Source organism: Ammospiza caudacuta, chromosome 17 (genome assembly GCF_027887145.1).
Source record: "Ammospiza caudacuta isolate bAmmCau1 chromosome 17, bAmmCau1.pri, whole genome shotgun sequence".
NCBI classification, from domain to species: Eukaryota; Metazoa; Chordata; class Aves; order Passeriformes; family Passerellidae; genus Ammospiza; species Ammospiza caudacuta.
This window is the reverse complement of record NC_080609.1, coordinates 1390040-1406061: the sequence shown is the minus strand read 5'-3', so window position 1 is coordinate 1406061 and position 16022 is coordinate 1390040. Positions and strand designations below refer to the sequence as shown.

General features: G+C 42.7%; 1 protein-coding gene across 1 annotated transcript in view; it reads left to right on the top strand.

Annotated features, from left to right (window-relative positions):
- The first annotated feature begins 2143 nt into the window (after positions 1-2143).
- CRAMP1 (cramped chromatin regulator homolog 1) overlaps positions 2144-16022 on the top strand; it is a 45908-nt gene continuing 32029 nt past the window's right edge. Inside the window, exons 1-4 of the mRNA XM_058815795.1 lie at positions 2144-2462; positions 4662-5011; positions 14009-14202; positions 15643-15796. Of these exons, the coding sequence (XP_058671778.1) occupies positions 4663-5011; positions 14009-14202; positions 15643-15796 (697 nt within the window). The 5' untranslated portion in view covers positions 2144-2462; position 4662. The remainder of the gene's footprint in view (positions 2463-4661; positions 5012-14008; positions 14203-15642; positions 15797-16022) is intronic.

Here is a 16022-nt window from a genome sequence, read left to right as displayed (position 1 = left end):
TGTTTTTTAATTCACTTTTGGGTTACACATGCGCACCAAGCCAGTACAATGTAAGCTAAGACTAATGTATCACTGCATCTACATATCAAGGCAATAAGTCCCTTATAATTAGCATTTTCTTGGGACCCAACCGGGTTCTTGCTCATTTTTAGCAACTGTATCTTCAGCTTCTTTCTTGTGATCCTTGAAAACATCTGCTGAGAAAGGGGGGGGGTGTGGGGGGTGGAGCCCCTCCCTTCCCTCTCTTCTTTGGCATTACAACTTTTTAACTATTTATTATTCTCAAATATTAATTACTGTATCAATATTGATTACTGTTTCAATTTTTATCAGCACGAATCATACCTATTTATCACAATGGTAGTGGAGATGCAGAATCCATTTCCTAACAGTATTGCTGAATTTGGTTGTGGCCAAGGAGAAAAAATAAACTACATGATCTTGTGCAAGATTATAACAAAATTGGAAAATATTTTCTTAAAAAAACCCCAAACAATTAAGATGTAGATTTAAACGCAAAGCTCGGCACTGGAGACAAACTTTTTTTAACAAATTCCATTTAGAGCAGTCCACTTGGTTACTCACAAATACACTTTACGGCATATTTACAGGTGATAACAGTGCTCAAGACATGTTACGTTTCTACCATCATAGATAATTACTTGCAACATACTCCAAGGGAGCCAAATTTTCCAGAATTTGGACACCACCATGAGGTTTAACTACTTATGACTTTATTTCTAAGCTTACAAAGATTTTCCTTGGAAGAGGACTAAGGCACCCTTTCCTGCTGTGAAAATTATAAAGATTCAAAAGAGAGAATGATCTAATATTCTTTCCACAGACACATTATTAAGGGAAAAGTATCTCATGCAGCATCAGTTATAAGATTTTTTTAAAATTATCCTGCTTAGCTGTTAACGTGAATTCACCACATAGAAGTATCAGCCCACATCAAGGAGCACCCACTGCGAAAAGAAGAACGCCCAGCAGCAAATGCAGCCCATGAACGTCCCAGTTGCCCCAGGGAGAGCGGCCCCTCGGCTTTCCTGGGGGTCCCGGCGAAGGGAGCGAGTCAGCGGTGTGAAAAACGCCAATCACTTGTTTTTAAAATTTTTAAAGTTTAATAGTAATAAAACGGTTATAAAAATAGTAACGCAATTAGAGTAATAACAATTTGGACAAATTGAATTAAGACAATATGAGACAATAAAAACAAAGAGTTACGGACGTCAGGGTACCTTTTTCTGGGCATCACGAGCCCAAAAAAGGACACCCGTTAACAAAGGATTAACCCTTAAGAACAATAGCCCGTTGCATATTCATACACTTCATACATGATGCATAAATTCCATTCAAACACAGGATTCTGTCTGGTCAGTGTCAGCTTCTTCCTTCTAATCCTAACAGCGCCTCCAAGCCGGGAAGAAGTTCGTTTCTTCTGATGAGAAGGCAATACATTCCCTTTCTCTGAAAGATCTAGGTGTGCTGTGTCTGCTATCTCGCTGCAAGCCCTTTCTGTTAAACAAAGCATCTTACATAGCATCGTTTCTATTTTAACAATTTTTATAACCTAAAACTATATTTAACACAGTACTTAAGAAAATTAATACAGCATTATTTTCTAATACAACACATATTCATTTTAATATTTGCGAAAAGCCAATCATAAAATACGTGCATTTTCACAAGCGTTACGGGCGCGGGTGCGGTGTCAGCGGGCAGCGAGCCCCGGCTCCGCGGGCCGGCGGAGAGCCCCGGGCGGAGCTGCAGCGCCCCCGCGCGGCGGCCGCAGGCACTGCGCGGCACAGGAACCACCCGCTCCGTGAGCAATGGAGCCGGGCCCGCTCCAAAGGGCTCGGCTAGATGCCTCTCCATTGGCTTTTCTTTCAGCCAATCAGCGGCCAGATCTCGGGGTTCGATCCACGCCTAGCTGACACGCGCCACCGCCTCTTCCTCCGCGCGGAGCTGTCGTCACGCGCCCCGCGCCGCGCTTTGTTTGGCTCGCGCTGGGGCCGTGGCCCCGCCCCCGCCTCGCTCCCGCTCGACCCCGGCCAATGGGGCGCGTTGCTTGGGGGGCGGGGAGCGCCGGCGCTCTCAGCTGGGCCCGCGCGCCGCGGCCCCGCCCCCGGCCCGGGCAGGGTGAGGAGGAACCGGAACCGCCGCAGCCCCGGCCCGGCCCGAGCCCAGCGCGGTCCCGAGCCCGGCCGAGCCTGGCGGCGCTGGGACCGCGGCTGGGTTTCGGAGTAGCCCGGGGAAGAGGTCGGCCCCACCGCCACGAACGGGGCTGCCGCCGCCAGCAAACCTGGGAGGGCCGCTGGGCTCCGCGCCGGCCGCCTCCGGAGCTGGCGGGTGTGGGCGCAGCTCGGAGGTGCCTGGAGCTGTGGGTGCCGGAGCAGCCGAGGCAGCCGCCGGCGGAGGAGCCGGAGCGCGGAGGCTGCGTGACGGCATTGATGCGGCAGGTGAGGCAGGGGCGGGGGATGGAACCTGCGGGGCGGGACGCACCCGGCCCTGGGGAGACCGGCCCGGCCCCGCTTGGCCCCTCCGGGCCGGCCGCGCTTGGGGAACGCGGCTCTGCGGCTCTTACGGGAGGCAGCGGAGGGACGGCCGCGAGGGTGTAGGCGACTAAAGCAGCTAGGCTGAAGAAATTTTTAGTTTAGGAGAAAAGGGGAAAGGAGGAAGAAGGTGAAAACGAAAGGAGAAAGCAGCTATAACGGGGAAACTGCCCGACTTAGGCAGAATGCTGGAAGGAGCCAGCAGCTGAGAAGTGGGGCAGATCCTGGGGTGTGCTACTCGGGTCCTGTAAGGAGCTGTCCCCAAGGAGTGTGTCTTCGTTTCCCCTCTCCTAATTGTTGGGGGCCAGTGGGTGGGTGCATCGTTTAATTTGCAGTAATAAAACCAAGCTTGAAATTATTTAAGCCTTGCTTATGCAAAGTTTTTGAGCACAAGCTGTTAGAATTAAATGTTTCTGTCCTCAAAATAACTAGAAACGCTAAGTTTTGGTGAGTGAAGAACCAGTCTGTAACTAAGGACCTGTCGGGTGACTAAATAACCAAATTTCAGTGTGAGCTTAGATCCACAGTTCAGAACAGTTTATTGGGCGTTTTCAAGGAGTGAAACATTGCCCAACACAGTTCTGGATGGATTCAGTGTTTTAGCTGAAAATTAGACGGAAAAATATAATTTTAATAGTAGGAATACCACTCTTAAGCAGTAACTTGATGAATTTGTATGCCATATCATGTTGATGCATTTTCGTTAATTTGAACCTTGTTATCCTGGTGTCAGCCTAATCTGTAGTGATTCCAGTGTTTGTCATATTCAGAATTTCCACCTCTTGTTGGATATCTTTTCTTGTTTGTTATCTTTTAGAGGGAAATTGGATGGTGGCTCCTGCCATAGTGTCAAGGTAGCTGCATCCCAAGTGCTCCTTGATTTGAACTGGTTCTTTCTTGGAAGTTGACTTCTTTTAGATACGCTGTCAGTAATATTTTTACACTCTTTAGGAAAAACTAAAGCAGTTGTTGGGTTTTAACAGATAATGTGATTTAATGCTTTAAGCTTGTGTCCATATCTGACATTTTGTTCCAAGTATTTGAAAAAAGCCTTCAGAATTGAGAGGATTTGTGAAGTCCGCACAAGAAGTAGTCATCCCAGCAACTGGTCCCAATGTCAGGTCTGAAAGTTGACAGATGGCTTTGAAGGCCCAGGGATGCTCCCTTGGCACAAGGCTTCAGGGCTGCCCTGCTTGGCCAGGGTCTCTGCATGGTCAGGAGCAACGAGGCAAGGGTGCGCAACCGCTGTAGGTGCATCTGAAGTTTATTGACCTCCAAATTGGAAAAAAAAAAATATAAAAAGGAGAAAAAATGGGGTGGTATTAATTCTCTCCCAGCAGAGGCGGCAGGCAGGAGTGCTGGCCTGGGGAGCCAGTCCCTGGCCGTTCCCGGTGACAGAACAGACCCGGCCCACGGTGCTGCCGTCGGCGGGGGCGGCGGGGTCGGGGCTGCCCGGCGGAAAGGAGCGCGGGGAGGTGCGGGGTGGGGGCGGAGGGGAGCGGGAACCTCGGGAGCCTCGGCCAGTCCCAGCCCCAGACACACACAGAGGAGGAGAAGCCGCCGCCGCATCCAGGAGCATGGATCCCCCCCCCGCGGCGGGCCGGGCTGCGGCTCCGCGGTGAGGAGAGAGGAGAGCCCTGGGCCCGGGAGCCGCGGAGGGGTGCGGTGGGATGGGATGGGGTGGGATGGGATGGGGGAGCAGCACTCCCCGCTCTGCTCTGCTCTGCTCCGCCGGCCCAGCGGCTACCGCTCCTTCGGCGCTGGCGAGCGCTGCCACACGCCCGAGTTTGGCCGGGCGATTTCTCGGCCAAAGGCGGCCCGGAGCCCTCCGGGACAGAGACGGGGGGCTACCGGGGGCCCCTGGCTGCCGTTTGGGCCGGTTTGGGAGGGGTTGTGGCGGGGCTTTCCCCCTCCCACCTCGGCACAGGTTGTTGGGTCGGGACAGCAAACGAAGGGGGATTTAGTAACAAACAACGGCGGCCATGTTGAGAGGAATTTCTGCAGCTAAACTTCTCCCCTCTCAGCCCAGGGGTTTCTCTGCCTCCCCGGGGGGCTTCCTGGGCTGACTGTGTTCCCCCCCTCTTTTCTCCCTCTCCTCCCCTGCAGGATGACAGTGAAACTGGGAGAGAGCAGTGGGGAGGAAGGGGTGAAAAAGCTGGGCAAGAGAGCAGGAGGAGATGAGGAGTCCCTGGAAGAAGAAGGGGCAGGAGGAGGAGGAGAGGCAGCTCCAGGCAGCAGCAGCACAAAGAAAGAAGAGAAGATCATTAACAGCAACACTACCAGCAGCTCCCCACCGAACCCCAGCTTGTCACCGGCCCCTGCCTCTCTCCAGCCCTCCCAGAGCCAGGACCAGCATCATTTTCTCAGGTCCAGTGTCAGACCTCAGAGCAAGAGACTGAAGAAGGATTCCCAGGCATCCTCCTCGGTAGGCAGCAGCACTGCCGGGAAAGGCAAAGGTACTGTGTTTTGACACCCTAAAAACATGCAGGGAAGGGGGATGGCAAAGAGGGGAGGCACCTGTGGGGCTGTGGGATGTCATTCTCTTTCTGTAGATGCCATCTTTTGTTTGGTTTTGGGAAGGTGTTTCGGGGCTTGTTTCTCATGGCTGAAATCTTCTTTGTGTCCCAAGGCTTCAGCTTCTCTGCTGCCCACTGTCCTCTGCACTTCCAGAAATGGAGGGTCTGGATATTTATGTGGAGGAGGGAAAAATTCTACATTATTGAAGCAAATCTTTAATGTCTTTATTTCATCTCTCTTTAGTTTTGGGAAATTCCTCTATTTTTATTAGGGCAGACTCTAGCTAGCTGTGTAATCAAGTGGCTGCACTCTGAATTCTGTTCTTGGATAGTAACAAAATATTCACTGGGTGCTAGTTAACATAGGGAAAAAAATCCCACCCACAAAACATTGGTGGTTTCCCCCAGTTATTTCTATTATCCAAATAATTATTTTGGAAACAGCAATGAAATACACATATTGGCATATTTGTTTCTAAGGTATTGGGAGTCCTGTTTCACAACAGTTTGAGCATCTATATGATTTGAGTTTTTATTAAGATTGGTTTGTATACATTTGAAGGTCTGTAGGTACAGACATGCATACACCTGCTTTTCCACTTAGCATTGGAGACAAGAATTTGACTTTTTTTGTTTGGTGCTGTTTCTAACTTGAATAGCTGGAAGGCAGCAGGGATATTTAAATATTTTGGTGCTATTGTGTGTGCTCAGCAGTGACTGATGACATCTCAGCACTGCAGTTGAGCTGTACTTGAGCCTAATTTTGGATATCATGTGCTAAAGAACTCAAGTGTTATTTTCTGTTAATTTTTGAGAAAAACAGCACTCAAAGATTGCATCAACATTTAAAATAATGAAATTTACTGTTGTCTGCTAAATTGAAGTATAACTCCATGTTGCATAAATTTGTCTTGGAGGTTACCTCCCTCTTGTCCATCTCAGGAGTGTGCACATGCTGGGCATTAAGTAAGCATTACGGTTATGATTGTTTTGTGTTGCACTAAAAAAGCAGTGCAAATTGGGATAGTTTAGTTATTGTTATATCAGAAAAAGGTTCTTGAACTCAGTTGCTTGACACTTGGTATAATTGACTAAAGTATTTCTAAATACCTTAGTAAGTCCTCTTTAATCTCTTCAATGTTAAATGAAAGCTCTGTGTGGTGGTAGAGGACAGAACAGAAAGGCCTATGTGATTTTTCTTCCAGTTGCACGAAACCAAATAAACAAACAAATGGAATACCCAGGAGTGTTTAGCTTTGTCTATGTATAATTAATTCCAGGATTGTAAATAGTATTGGATGTGAGGAGGTGTTTCTTTGAAATATGTCTTGTCTGTGATTCACAAGTTGAATATGTCCATTTGAAATTATTCCATTGATTTGGAAGTCCATACATGTGTGAACAAGTATGTGTGTTTGTTAAGTGTATATTCGTGTTTGTACATGAACATTTATTTCCAATTCCAGAGCAGCAGAATGATTTTTAACTAAGAATATCCAGACAATAGGAAAAGAAATTTCATTCACTTTTGCAATTCAGATTCCAAAACAAACATAAGAAAATTACATACAGAGCAGAAAATATTAATTCAGTAGTCATGGATAGTGCTTGCAATCACTGTACTATGTTGTCAGGTTTGGGAGAACTTCTTAAATTCATCAGGAGTGACTGTGCTAGAATTATGACTGTGCTTTCACTTTTTCAATTTTAAGACCAGCCACAGCTCTGCCTTGCCAGATTTGGTGTGAATGTGTCCAATTGATTGGATTTTCTGATATGGTGGAGATTATAATTGTTAGATTTTGGAGAACAGAGCCATAGAGCGGGATCCTTTCTAATTTGAGCTCTTTATGTTCACAGATGCCTAATGAGAGGTTTTCCAGGCTTGTCTAAATTCTCCCTAGTGGAATGCCTTGTGATCAGAATTCATAGTGCTCTGTGTTCCGAGCGAAGTGTCTCACAGAGCCAGCTTCTGATAGGGAATGAATGGAAAGGTGGAGATGACTAATAAAGATTGGACTTAAATCCTTTCATTTAGCTGTCCCACTAACTTTCTCCTCCGTCTGTAAGAATAAAAATGATGAAAAGCTGGAGTGCATCAGCTCTGAACCTGAAAGCTTTTGCATTCTTTATGTCAAAGTCAAGGTGATGGCTGCACAAGTAACTCTGACAGTGGCCAACTGGAGTGACCAGACCACGCCTATGCTTGGTCCAGTGAAACCAGAAACTTGTTTTTGTGATAGGCATTCAATAATGCTGTGTAACCCTTAACATTTTATTGAAGTGATTCTACTTCTAGAACCTCTGTATTCTGAAAGGAAGACTCTCACTTCCCAATTTTTAAGGAGTGTGATCAATGCACTTACTTTCTTTCAAATTGTGGTTGCTCAGCAGGGGATGGTTTGTCTCCAGAAAAGTTTTGAAAGTAGTATTTTTTTTTCTATGTGTTGTAAATTCCTTTTTACTTTTGACATTCATGCTTTTAGGGCCCTTAATTGTAGCAGACAAATTATTGATAAACTTGGCTGTAAACTGTGAAAAGAGTGTGCCCACTCAGCAGCTGCTGACTTTTCAACTTTATCTTACTGTGGTTCTGGGAAGTTTGCTCATAATAATTCCCAAGTTCTGCCTCGTGGAGTGTGTAAACATGCTGCTAATAGTCAGATTGACCTGATGTACTCTTTAATTGCACCTTTGAATCCTGCCTCTTGCCTTTTATGTACTGAGGTGCACTTTTGAGTTTAGGGCAGAAATTACATAGGAAGTAGTACAGTAAAATACAGTTTGGAAACTATTTCACTTCAGGAGCCAATCCATTTGGAATTGTGGGAAGGTTTATCAAATTTTCTGCACAAATATCTGAATCTCTGCCTTTTTTTTTATAATTATCGTACTCTGTTCATCATCTTTTAATTGTATTTTCAAGGTTGTAGTCTACACCTCAACTGATGGATGACTTTTAAAGCATGAAGGTTTGAAAGGAAGTCAAGTAACTTGCATGAAACCATAGCAGAAACTTGAAGGACTAGTGGTGTTGAGACAGTTTATTGGGGGAGTTCCAGTCAGGGGTCTGTTGAGGCAGGAGATGCAGACCAAGTTAAGGTTGCTGAAAAAGAGGCATTTTTGAGAGTTTGCTTCTCAAACACCAGTATGCCACATGGTTGCTGAGCACAGGTGTTGAGGTGTGTTTTGAGGCTTTGGTCCATGAAGCCAGGGTGGATGGAATATGTGTGTGTGTGTTGTGACCACGTTGGTAAAAGGCATATCAGAATACATGGCCACAATGTGCTGTAGATGCAGCTTGAACTAGAGTAGAGTATTGCCATTTTCGTGTTTTTATCCATTTTCTGAATGCAGAATGAAGTCAGGAGGACTAGCCTAATGGTGATGAGCTGAAGCTTGAAGATGTCTTTCATGCTGTTCTGGATTTATTCCTAAAATGTGTAGAATGTCTCAAACAAGTATTTGTGTTAGTTTTGAGGTAATAATCAGTTCTTTTTTGAAAAAGGACTTATTTGCTGAAAGCTTAGTTGAATTAAAGTGTTCCATCTTTTGGCATGGTATAGAACTTGCTAAAAAGCAGTCTGGTTTGTTTCAGCATGCCACAGTTTTATGTTTGGTAGCATGTGGGTTAAATCAACTACTGTCTTCTGTAGAGAGGATGTAGATACTAAAAAACCTGATGTATGTGCTTACAGTGTGTTGTATTGTAACTTCCTGAGTTCATGTGTTGCAGAATATATTGTAACCATCATTTGAGATGTTACTCCTCCAGCATTATTTCACTGAGACATGAACCAAGTTTAAAACCTACTGGCACAGTCCATTGTTCTGACATTCTCCTTAATTCTGTCCCTCTCACTTGCACTTAGTACCTCTTCCTTCTATGCTGCCCTGACATGATTCATTCTTTGCCATGCCATTTACACAGTTCTCCCTCCCTCCCTTTTGCAGTGGCTCAGGACCAGGACTCCACAGTATCTCATCCCATGCCACGAGAGGAGGATTTTCTTTCTCTCTGCAGTCAGTACTGAGCTCTGACAGATGCCTGCCTGCAAGGCTGCATGGCCACAGTGTTAAGTGGAACTGTATATTGAGTGTTATGGGTGTTTTCTTCAGGAAGAGCAAGAGAATAGTGATTTACAGGAGATGGAGGAGTGACCAAATGTATAATAAACCATGGGGGTTTTTTTATTGCTCTTCTGGGTTAGCTCAGATTGTGCTGCCTTTGATACATTGTATACTAAACAGATCCTGTCCGGAGAGAGAAGCAAACCTTCAGTATAGGTTTGTTAGAAGGCTCAGGTTGACAATTGACACTCCGTATACTTTTAGCACATTCAGCTATCTCTAATTTTCTAACTATTAGCAGTCAGGAGAAGACAGGTTGCCATTGTCTGTGTAGGACAGTTAGGAGTTGAGCCTGAGATTAGCTGAGTTGGTTAGAGCATGGTATTGAGAATGCCATGGTCACAGGTTCAGTTCCTGTATAGGCCATTCATGTAAGAGTGGGCTCCATAGTCCTTGTGGGTCCCTTCCAACTCAGAATATTCTGAGTCTGTGTTTCAAACTCTGGATGTTAATTCCAGCAAGAACACTTCATGGCACAACCCTGCCATAAGACATAAGCTGTTCTAGACTTGCCCTTCTCAGGTGTCCATGCTGTGTCCTGTGGAGGCAGGGTGGAAACTTCCTTTCTAGTTACAAAGTTAGCAAGATGAAGTTTGACTTGTGGGGAACTTGTCTGTTACAGGTTGACATTTGCATCCCACCCTTTGGGGAGTGAGTTAGTCCTTGCATTTGGTATTTGAACTGCAGCAAGCAAGAGTGTGAATGCCCCATCTTGTTTATAGAGATATTCCCAAATGGATGTTCCACCTACAGTGACTGGTGACTCCTGGAGAAGTTAAGATGGTGTGAGCTAAGCCTATAATCCAGCCTGTATGTTGGGATACAAGGGTGTATATAGTGAGAATTTACTCTGGGGATTCAGCTTCTGTGTGTGTGCAGTCTGTCACAGAAGATACAAATCAGCTGGCCTGTAAGAGCTGTCAGTGGAAGACTGAAAGGCAAATTCTGAGATGCTACCTAGAAGGAAGAAGTTGTGGCAGTAGTCAGTATGAGATCCTAATACTATCAGTGTTTGCTATTATAAACATGTATTCCATTGTTTGTCATTTTCATATCAGATTCTGAAACTGCAGTTTTTAAACATCTTTATATAAATTTTTGCAAGTGTTTATGTTTTGCTTTGAACTAGAGACAGCTTTTTCCATGGGAATGTAGTTTGATATGGCAGTATGCCAGTCACAGATAAATGATGTTCTAATAATGGGACATATAGATGGGTAGACAGCACTGGACAAAAGGAAGGAATAAGTTTCTCTGGAACACTGGTGTTCTGACCCATGATTTTGTTGGGCATTGCAGTTCAAATACTGAGTACAAAAACCTGGAGTCTTTGCAAACTGTTGAAGGCTGAGGGAAAATGCTGGCAGTCATATCCAAATGATGGCCTTGTACCTTGTACACAAGTGCTGGTGCTCTGGTAAACCTGGAGCAAAGGGAAGGAGTTGTTACAGCTGTAATGATGTGGATGTCTGGGGCACTGGCTGGGAGATGAAGGATGAGTAGGCAGTGGGAGAATGTCCAGCTTGTCTTTGTCTTGTCTTTTCTATAAATGATTTCACATTGAACAAACACCTCAGCAGGTTGTTAAGAGTGAGTCCCCTCCTTCTCCCCAGCATTCTGAAGCAGTGATGGTATAGCTGGCCTCAGGGGATCTCCTTGTTTTAATGCATTGATGAAGTTTTAAATCATCCATTATTGGGAATTAATAATAGAATCGTCAGTCATTAGTGAGGGGAAGAAAGCTCATTAGCTGTTCTGTATGTTACAAGAATTGCATACAGTAAGATTGAAGTAATGAATTTATGGGGGGTAATTTATTGATGTATGACTGGTCTTGTTTTTGCCTTTTATCCTGAACTGGTCTATAGTTATTTTTTTTAGAATATAGTACATTCCATTGCCATACCAAGGTTCAGTATACTCTAAGGTGGATTGGGATAACCTCATGATCAATATTAGCATGCACAGCAGTAAGAAAGTTTATGCCAAGGAATGATAGAACAAATGCCTTTGTTCCTGAAACAATTGAACGACACGTAAGAGCTCTGTAGAGGTGACAGGATATTCAGGTTTTTACATCTTCGTATACAATACTCTGAACAATTGTCTGGATGGTCATTTATAAAAGAGTTTTAAACAAAAAAGATTCTCATAAAATTCCCAGGACTACAGTTTGTCTTGTGGAATAGTAAGTGTGCATAAAAGAACAAATGATCAATTATGAACTATGTGTTCTTTGTAGAAGTTGAATTCATGGAGTCCTCAGCATGTCCGTTAGAACTCTTCAGTCCATCTTTTACCTACCACTAAAATATAAATGAACATAAACTGAACTTTAAATTCTAATGAGAGCATAAAATCTTCACTGACACTTTAGCTTCTTATGCTTTTTAATAAGGAAAACTTTGTGTACCAAGTGTACTGAACAATCTTTAGAAAATCCTTGGTAAGATCTGTTCTTCAAGCAACTTACTTAGGATTTTATTTGCTTGAGTAAGTATTAAAAAAAAAGAAAAACTCCCCCAGAAACTCCAGACAAAAACCAACTGCCCAGCACACAAATGAAATCCCCAAATCCTGCATTTGTTCTTCCTCTGAAGGATTTCTCAGTAGTTACGGATCTGTGATAAGAATAGTAACTCTGGACTGAAATCCTGTACCTGTCTTCTGATAAAGGACATCATCTGTGTTGGGAGCTGGTAGCAACAGGAGATTGGAGATTGAGTTTGGGGACTGACTTGTTTGACTTTTCCCCTTCTTGACCAAAGATTTGTATTTCATTACTGTGCAAATTATGATATTCCAATCTCACATTTGCAGAATGAGGAAGTGTCAGTTCTGTCTGTGTTGGGTTTCTTCTCAGCCATCTGGAAAAGTGATCAGTTTTTTTCTTGTGGTTTTCTTTTTTTAAAGGATTTACCTCACGAGTGCCAGAATTAAATGGCTTAAATTTCAATTATTTTATTAGTGGCTGAAGACTTTAGGAAGTAAAGAAGCTGTTTATTTGAGAAGCTGTTTATAAATTCATTTTATTCTGTATGTCTAATGGTTTTTCATGTTTTGCCTTGTATGCTTCCCTGTGGTAGACAGTAATTTTTTCAAAAGAGGCAAATAGTCATCCCTAGAAATAAAAGAAACATTAACTCCGAAATAGTCACAATATCACATTTTATTTCAAGTAAATATTTATTGTATGCATGAAAAAAATGTGCTTTCACACATCCTGTTCTCTTCCAAGTTTGAAATCAAAATATTCTCCATTACTTGTGCAAACCACCTTCTCTAGGATTTGGAAAAAATATTATTTTGTTGCCCAAAGGAATTACTTTCAAATTACAACTGACTTGTTAAGATTTACATACAAGTCTTTAAATCTCTAAAGCATGGTGGGCCTGTAACAGCTGATTCTTCTGATACTTTAAAAAAAATACTGTTAGAATTGTGAAAGTGGGATCTCTGGATTCTTGAATGAGATATATATGTATGTATGTATGTATATAAACAGTGGCTTTGTCAGGTAAAAAAAACCTGCTTCATGAATTTGAGAAAAGATAACTAACGTTTTAAGCCTAAATATGAAAGAGAGAATTATGTTGATATATATAAAAGTTAAGGAAACCGATTGGGACCACTGTACTGTACAAACTGGGTGCATAAACAAATAAGCTAAGGCAAGCAATTATATCATGAGGTAAAACACAAAATGTAAAGGCCAATAACTGGAGAATAGTGTAAGGAAAGTGTAAGGAGCATTCTTTATAAATAAGCAATGAAAGTTTATTGTTAAAAGTCTTCTGCTTTATTAAGTACATGTCTGCATCAATAAGGGCTGTCAAATCCTAAATAATTTTTTTAAATAAAATTGAAGATAATTTATTTTGGAAATATAAGTTACTGGGAATGTTTATATTCTTACAAAAAAAATAAAGAGTGCATTTTGGGGAGTTTACCTTAGTTTCTGGATTAGCACTCTGATATATAGTGTCAAACTAGGCATGGTGTATTGTTTATAGATTTTCCATCCTGTTTTCTTTCCAGGTCCCTACTTGAGTAAACAGCAAATTCTCTTAGTTTTACCCAGCATTATTCTCATTTCTTCATAGCTCTTTTTCCATGTTTTTTGGATGCTGATAACTGACGAAGGGACAATCAAGGGACAAATCAAGATTATACCTCTGTGCCTTTTTCTGAAAGCCACAGCAGGATTTGGGAAAGGAGAATGGGTTGAGACTTGCTGTCCTCTGGATAGCTGAAGTTTTACTAGATGGGCCATGTCAGAGGTGGTGCCCTGAGGATCATACACTGTGGATCGGATTGTGGAAATGCTCATCTGTCCTTGTGTGGTGAACTAAAGTCCACATCTCTCAATCCTTCCCTCTCCGCAGTTATTCCGGAGGCAGCAGCATCAAACCAAAGACAAGGATGTCACCGTTCTGCCTATTTTCCTCATGGACATCACTTTGCTCCATTGGTCAGCTCCCTGCTCAGCACTGCTCAGGAGGTCCCCCTGCCTGCAGGGCAGTGACTGCAGAGCTCAGCAGCATATAAGCATCAGCAAGGGTTACCTGGTAGAGGCTGCTGTGGTACATTCCTGCTTATTTGTGATACTTCTGGAAATAAAAAAATAAGCCATTGAAATCTTCCCCTCATTTTTTGTACTTTGAGATTTTATTCCTGTAAAATGAGCCTTGTTATTTGCCCATTGTATGTCAAGTGAAAAAGGAGAAAATTTTGAGTTACTCCCTTACCTCTATCCATGAATCCTCTTGTTGGTTTAATATTCACTCTGGTCATGGTTTTTTACAGCAGCAGATAATGGAGGGGCTGCACCTTGTGGCACATCAGGAATTCCTCCCAGCAATCCTGCTGGGAATTCCAAGTCAGCAGCAAGGAACCTGGGTTCCTCGACAGGAGAGAAGGAAGAAGGGAAGAAAGTCCGACGGCAGTGGGAGTCGTGGAGCACGGAGGACAAGAATACTTTCTTTGAGGGACTGTATGAGGTACATATAGAAGAAAATAACAGACATAGATGGCTTTGGTTAGAGTCTGGATATTCCTAAAGAGGGTTGATTAGGGTGAGATTGGCAGGAGCAGAAGGCCACTTACAGATGAGCATTTGTAGGGCCATACATGGGGCTGTAAAACAACTGTCTGTAAGAGCTACATGTCAAAAGTGTCAAGTTTCTTTTTTTTTTTCCCTTTAAATACGAAGGAAAGATTTCTGAGTTTTATTAATAAATGTTTATAGTAAGTTCAGTTGTTATTTAATTATGGTTCTGTTTCAAATGAAAAAATAATTAAATTATGTCCCTGTCTGAACTTTCAAAAGCAACACACTTGCTCTGTTATAATACCAAACAAGAAAAGTTGCTCTGTTCTGAAGAGAATTGTGTTTAATCTTTGGCCCTGAAGAGGCTAGAGCCCGTTCAGTCCTTGGGCCGAGAGACAAGAAGTTATATCATCTTATCTTCTGTCTCTTATGTTTTATATGGTGGATCCCTGCTCGTCCTGTTCCTGTGATGATTTCAACAGCTTATCTGTTTTAAAACTGCATGCCAAATGTAAAAAAGCAATGATGGGGAGTTTTCTTTGAACATGTGCATCTTTTTGAATTTTTTTTTTTTTTCATCATAGGTATGGTATCACATGCATATGTTTTGTGGACAAACGGAACACTTAAACAGTGTTTTCTTTTTTTTTAACTCCTCTGAATTGCAGTAGTGTTCCTGGCAAGCAAGTAATTTTTAAGCCATTTCACTGATTTTTTTTGAATAGTGAAGCAAATTTTTAAAAAAATTGTTTTAAGGTGGATCCAAGACTCAGTTTGTTCAGTCCCTCCTACCATTCATTTTGTGGCACTGCCTTTCAGAAAAGATTTTCATACTTTGTGTTGAAATCAGTTCCAACCTTTTCCGAATACAAAAATTTTGTGGTAGCAGGAGTTAATGTGTATAAAATCAAGTCTTTTGAAACTCAAACTTTTTACTCCTAGTAACAGTAACATGAAAAGTACTGTAAATAAAACTGCAGATGGTAAATATGGTATGTTTTTCATTTAGTCAGAAGTGGTGGGGGGAATGCAGAGGAAAGTAAAGAATGCTCAGGGAGAAAATCAGTGTTTTTAGTCCTGCTACTTAACACATTTGTCAGTAAAGTTGGATGATTTTTTCAATTTGGTAGCAACCTACTGTTTTTATTTTGAAACAGCTAAAGAAATTGGAAAGTAATTAATTTGGTATCCATATTGCATTTTATATAAAACAAAGGAAGCCAGTGTCATTCTTTCACAGTTGAGATCTGGTCCCCAAAAATTTTGTTTATGACCATTGAAGTCCAATTTCCCACGAAGAACCCCAAAGCCCCTCACATTGTTTGACTTGACTTACAGCAAGATCCAAGTTTGGATTTGAGTATTTCTATTTGATTTATTCTTTCTTCAGCATGGGAAGGATTTTGAAGCTATCCAGAACAACATTGCCCTGAAATACAAGAAGAAAGGCAAACCAGCAAGCATGGTGAAGAACAAGGAGCAGGTCCGGCACTTCTACTACCGCACCTGGCACAAGATCTCCAAGTACATTGACTTTGATAATGGTTAGTATGCACCAAAATGGGCTTGGTGCAAGGGTTGCAGTCCTGCCTTTTAGAGGTGAGGAAATAAAAACTGAGGAGGAACAGGGAGTTCACAGTGTCTCACTTCTTGTTTTTGTTAGCATGGCCCTATCAAGGTTCATGTTTTGTGAAAAATGCTTTCCAAAGCCTGGTGTTTATATCACTACTGTTCTGTGAATTCACCACACCATAGTAAATGCAGATCCTT